Genomic DNA, 6,212 nt, shown 5'->3' on the forward strand with positions numbered 1-6,212 from the left:
AAACACATTAATCAATGGTATTAGTGTTTATAACAACAAATTGTACTTTGCCTGGTAAATATTTAATTAGGCAGGATTCCACTGCAACGCTGCTGACAAGTTATGAACCTTTTATCATCATCATTTAATATCTGTTTTCCATGCTGGCATGGATTGGACAGTTTGATGAGCTGCACTAGGTTCCATTGTCTGTTTTTGGTATGGTTTCTCCAGCCGGATGCCCTAATGCCAACTATAAAGTGTACTGGATATTTTTCATGTGGCACCAGCACGATCACCAAGCACTTTACAAAACAATAAACCCCTCAACTGGGAGGGAGTGGAGAGAATTATTCCGGGGGGGGGGGAGGGCTTTGTGCCTGCTGATTAGCCAGTTGTAATTTTTAACTGTTTAATTCAACCATAACATTACCAGACATACTTGTTGATCTGGTATATCCTTAATCAGTCTCCAGACGATATAAAGTCAAATTTAAATACAAACACAAAACAAGAAATTCATTATAAAAATAATTTTACTATACAAATAAATAAATAAATAACATTCTCGAAAGAACGTTTCTTTGGTAAGTTTAGAAGCTCCAAAGAAACGGGGGAGTTCATGGCAAATATTAAATTGTCCAAAATTTGGTGGAATCGAAACATATTTGCCAAAATGTTCTTCTTACAAGGAAAGAAAAACTTTCATTTTTCTGTACCTCAATCCTTTTATTCAGCTTCAACAGAAGCTGAGTGAAAAATTGGTCCAAAGTTACCACTCAGCAGTACTTTTGGTGTAACACACACACACAACCACAAACAATGATTCATACAAGTTCCATAATATAGTATTGTACACAAGTCTGAATAAATGGGATAGTGTGTAAGTTTGTCTCCATGAGGTTTACTAGTTCTGCGCATCCTTCAGCAGGGCTTTTCATCCTTTGCTTCAGCATCATTTATGATTTATGTTCATCTAAGGTGGCAGACTTCATGGAAGTAACCCTTTGATGCCTAAAAGTCTCCAACAGCTTCTTGTGGCGGCAGCATCGTAGAATGGAATAGTTTATTCTTAGCACACAAAAGATGGTATCCACTATGAAGGTTGATAGTCCATATGTACATCACCAGATAAGAACTGAAAATATAAAAAAATATATAAATGTAGAATTTTGCTAGTGTAACAAAATACAGTTTACAGAATGTTACATGTTGATAAAATGTTAACATACAACCTAATGAATTTCCAATAAGTTTTGATATATCATTTTATACATATACACACACACACACACACACATATATATATACACATTATGCACACATGTGCACATCCACACACACACACACGTACATAGAATTGATAGCTATTTATCAACTATTTCTGGAATGATATTGGTTTACCTATGATCAGTCAACATGTCTCTAAAAACCAACATCATAAAATAAGGTACAAGCTTTAACAACCAAATTTTAAAGCCCATTGCATGAGTGAATACTAAACCATTATTTGTAACCTGTTTTCTTAAGTTGACTCAAGACTCAAAATATTTTAAAACATTTTATAAGATCCTCAAAGAGAAATTTGAAAATCAGCAGAACCATTAAATAATATACTAACCATATCATCATCCGAGTCCTCTGAACTGCTGTCTCTATAAAATAAAGAAGCACCGTTTGTTCTCAATATGTTCTTCATCAATTCATTGTTCTGATCATCAGCAAGACAATATGCTGTCACACCACCAAATGTTACAGCATTAATATTTAGTTCTGGGTACTTGAAGAGTTGATAAACTAAAATTTTATCATTTGATTCAACAGCATAATGAAGAATAGTTCGACCACTTTTTCCATCCTGCAACAAAACCAAGAGAGTTCCATTGTACAAAACAAAGTAAAACAATATCTTATTAACATAAAAGATTTTAAATCACTAACTACAAATTATTTGTGATATTTTTATCGTTATTTGTAAAACATAAAAAATTATATAAATTTAAATGTTCTACCTAAAATATTTTTTATTTCAATGGCAAAGGTCAAATCAGGTGTTTGCAAAACATCTGAAAACAGGATTCAATGAATTTAATAGTTTGGATATAATATTATATTTTTCATCTTGTAAATTGTGTGTCAAATATACTGTCATTTGATAGCAGTAAAATAAAATATTTGACCCTAAACTAACTTGGAAAGTAATATGTGACTGACGATAATTACCATCCTTTTATGTAATTATAATAATTCAACAGGTTTCTAATCCCTTCAAATGAAAACAGAGCTAGTAACTAACGAATTAATCATTTTTATAACTCAATTTTAAAGCATAAAAATATTCCAGTACCAGCAACTGTACGCGTGTACACTAAAATACTCAATGTGTATTGCAAATATGAGTAAAGCAATGTGACACGTCCGGAATGAGTAAATTACACATACATGTCATGTGAGGAGCTATCAAAATAGGTCAGTAATAAGAAGCTACATGAAAATGGTTAAGATATTTACCTGTACATTGATATTGGCACCAGCATAAAGCAAAATACTGACTGTAGGATATGGTTTACGGAGAGCAGCAAGATGAATACTTGTCAAACCTGAAAACATAATCATTAATACTAAATCAATAAAACAAATATGTTAATAATTTCGTTTACATTCTTGCTATACAATGTACTAAAATCGTTTTAGTCCTTTCTACGTAGTTACAAACAAATATCATTTTATTGCATGCAATAAAACTCTTACTACTTTCATTTTATTTGGGTCAAGTTTAATGCTTGAATTGGTTTAATGTTTAAATCAGTTTAATCTATTTTGTGTTTCAATTTGAAATTAAAAGCTAAACATTTTTAAAAATTAATAAAACTTATAGAATCAACAGGATATAAATACTGGCTTGAACTTATTAGATACATGAACCATATTAAGAGTTTTTATAACTCACCGTCATAATTAAGCATATTCAGTGACTTTTTAATATTCTTGGCACCAAGCAACATTTTCACACATTCAAAGTCTCCATCCCGACAAGCTACATGTAAGGGAGTATTGCCATTATTGTCTCTGATATCGACTGACGCTCCATTTCTGACCAATAGCTCAACAATACCATACTGTTTAGTAACAACAGCCAAGTGGAGGGGTGTCTGGAAAAGGTTGTTCTGCAAGTCAAGTAAATGATTGCACGACAACATTCTGACATTTATTATGTAATATTCGGCGAGATTGGCGTCGCATTCAATAATAGCCATGTGCAGAACTCTGAAAATATAAAATTTAAAAAATGCAATTTAAGATTATTTTAACACAAACACATTGATTAAAAATAAATTTACTAACAACGGTCACTTTTATAAACTACTATGTTAGAACAATTTTTTTTCCTTGGTTTCAAAAGTCAATTTCACTTTTATACATTTCCGCCTCTTAGTTTTTTTTTTTTTTTTTTTGCTTTAATCACACACCTCTGCAGTTGCTGAACCTGTTCAAAACAGCTAAACCTCCCTCAAACAACAGCGTGAATTATCTAATCCCGCTAAAAAAAAAAAAAAAAAAAAAAACAGGGAAAGGGCTTAAATTTTTTTTTCTTTTCACTTCAATTCTCCATGTTTCTAGCATAGATTCTGTAAAGCAATGGCTCATGTATGCAAACATTTTTCTGCATCAATATTCCTACACACTCAAGGACTAAATCCTACGTACCTTGCATTTTAATTTCGAAAATTAATAACTACATCCACCCACATGACCAGGGAAATTTAATTCTTGTAAATATATTAGTTGAAAATTTTCGGGAAAAAAAAAAAAAAAAAACAGCGTTTTTAATTTTGTCAGATCTGTTGAACCCATTGTTTTATTAATATCTAAGATTTTATATCAAGAATAATAAATATCCAATCCATTCTATCTCTTCCCTATACCCATACATTGACGTTGATTTTGCTGGGGTGATGATCAACAATAGCGACGTAGAGTTTCGTGGTATTGACAAAGAAACTGAGCCTTCCTCTTCAGACTTACGTGTCTGCATGTATATGACAAAGCGTACCCAGGCATACACAACCCTAGTTGTTTCAGCCCAAGTAGATCAGTAAGGAGGCCACCTACTGTAACATCAATGGCCAAAAAGACACCTAGGGAGAAATGGAACGGATGGACAAAAGCCATACGGACCCCTGAAAACTACAAATATTTAATAAATAATGAAATAGAGGTCAGTGAACTGAGCCAGGGTTGATGGAAGGATATTAATAAGAGTTAAGAACTAGGACGACACTATGTGGGGGTTTATTCTTGACTAACGTAGTAGTAAAGAGAGGTTTAAATGACGATAGATAATTTAACCTTTATTTCAATCTTCAATTATTTTACTAATTTATTCATTAAAAAAAAATGTAGTAATAATTGTCTTCTTGTTAATTTGGGTACGAGTGAAGTCATAACGTCACTCGAAATATGGAGGCATTAACAGTAAAACAAGGAACAAGAGACATTATCTGATACAAGGATGAAGTGACATAAATTAGTAAAACCATTTAACATAATTTGTTAAAATAGGAAAATGTAAAAATAAATAAAATCCGGATTGAAAAGGAAAAACCAAAAAAAAAACTGGTTAAAGGTCACAGATATGTTAGTCATGTGACGTGGATTGACCAATCAGAACAAACGGAATTTCCCAGCGATATTTTTATGAAGTAAAAAAACCCATAAATGTTGTGTAGGTGTGTGTGTGTGCGTTATGCTGATTATGTATGTGTTTATGTATGAGGTGTGTATGTGTGTGTTTATGTATGATTATGTATGAGGTGTATGTGTGCGCGCGTGTTATGCTGATTATGTGTGTGTTTATGTATGAGGTGTATGTGTGTGTGTGTTATGCTGATTATGTGTGTGTGTTTATGTGTTGCATATGTGTGGCTGTCTGTGTATATCGACATTGTGAGTAATTATAAACAATTAACACGTATACAATAAGTATATATGTTATATAGATGTACATATTTATGTATGCGTGTACCTTTAACAATTTACGAAATATATCAACATAATATTTTTGAAATAAATATCAATAAATTAAACTTACGAATCTCCGTCTTCGTCTTGATTATATAAGTCATCAACGTTGGACTGAGTAAAAAATCCATCGTCCTGCTCATCATGAGAGATGATAGTAGATGATGATGATATTGACGAAGGTGGTTTGGCTTCAGATGTTGGTTTACAAACTGAGGGCTGGATAAGGTCTTTACAGTCGCCAGTCTCAGGAATAGCAGCCAAGTCAGATCTGAGGATTTCGTTACATGAACTCCCCGATGACGGTTTTTCTTCTATGTCCACCGAACCGCTTGAAGATGCGGAATAATTGCTATAGTAAGCAGAATCAAATGACTGAGAGTCGACGTTTATTTTCTTGAAGTTTCTCTCAAGACGAAGAATGTCGTCTCGTAGTTCCATGGTTTAACAGAAATTAGGGCAAACCACGAAAAAACCAATTATGAAAAGATAGAAATCTGCAGCAAACCTGTGTATGATATAAAACACACAGACTGCAAAACAAAAAGTGCAGTAAACCACTGGGTTAATTAACCAGTTCCTAATTAATTGCTACAAGGCGTATGTATGTTACAGTCCGTCTTGTTTCTTTCTTGTGCAGCAATGACTATGAGAATGACTGAGTTACTTTTATATACATCCGAAGATAATGTATGTAGGGAAAAACCAAAATAAAACAAGCAATATGATTGGATGACGGCTTCACCTCTTACTCCCATTATAACTAATACCACTCCTCTCTCTCAATGCTTTATCTTTTTCCTCCCACTTTCTGTTATTTCCAATTCTTCATAAAAATGTTATTTCCCGTGCTGGGGTAATTTATGAATTTTTTTTTAGGATTTCCTTATCGACAATAATAATTTTACCTATAGTTTCCCCTTTTAAGTGAATACCGACCTGAATCACTGGAAATATTCTTAAAAGAGAAACGAAATCAATTCTGTCATTCATTTTCCTTAGTTCGTGATTACCCAAGATTTCATTTTATTCATTGAACTTGTAAATTTTACCCATTTTCTTTCTTTTTTTTCTTTTTAGGTTGTAGAAGTGTGATTCAAGGGAATATTGCTATTTCCAGCGAGTCGAGAAATCACGTAGAGGTTCATTCGTAGATGTGATTAGCCTATGACTGCGTGTGCGTGTGTGTGTGCATGTCCATTTTTACGTTC

At 32.9% G+C, this 6,212-nt stretch overlaps 1 protein-coding gene across 1 annotated transcript; it reads right to left on the minus strand.

The window, feature by feature from the left end:
* Positions 1-841: 841 nt before the first annotated feature.
* Positions 842-5,651, minus strand: LOC115217174 (NF-kappa-B inhibitor cactus). The gene is made up of 5 exons (XM_029786800.2): positions 5,072-5,651; positions 2,930-3,246; positions 2,491-2,579; positions 1,601-1,837; positions 842-1,117 (listed from the first exon to the last, which is right to left on the minus strand). Exons 1-5 carry the CDS (start codon positions 5,440-5,442, stop codon positions 1,076-1,078), a joined length of 1,056 nt encoding a protein of 351 aa, XP_029642660.1. The 5' UTR covers positions 5,443-5,651; the 3' UTR covers positions 842-1,075.
* Positions 5,652-6,212: the final 561 nt, after the last annotated feature.

The sequence above is a fragment of the Octopus sinensis genome, linkage group LG11, assembly GCF_006345805.1.
Source record: "Octopus sinensis linkage group LG11, ASM634580v1, whole genome shotgun sequence".
NCBI lineage: Eukaryota > Metazoa > Mollusca > Cephalopoda > Octopoda > Octopodidae > Octopus > Octopus sinensis.

Excerpts from the sequence above, each read along its gene's own strand:
- LOC115217174 (XM_029786800.2), bottom strand. The coding sequence starts at position 5,442 with ATGGAACTACGAGACGACATTCTTCGTCTTGAGAGAAACTTCAAGAAA. Across the intron at positions 1,838-2,490 it reads GTGCCAATATCAATGTACAG|GATGGAAAAAGTGGTCGAAC; the intron begins GTAAATATCTTA and ends GTTTTGTTGCAG. Across the intron at positions 1,118-1,600 it reads AGGACTCGGATGATGATATG|TTCTTATCTGGTGATGTACA; the intron begins GTTAGTATATTA and ends TTATATTTTCAG.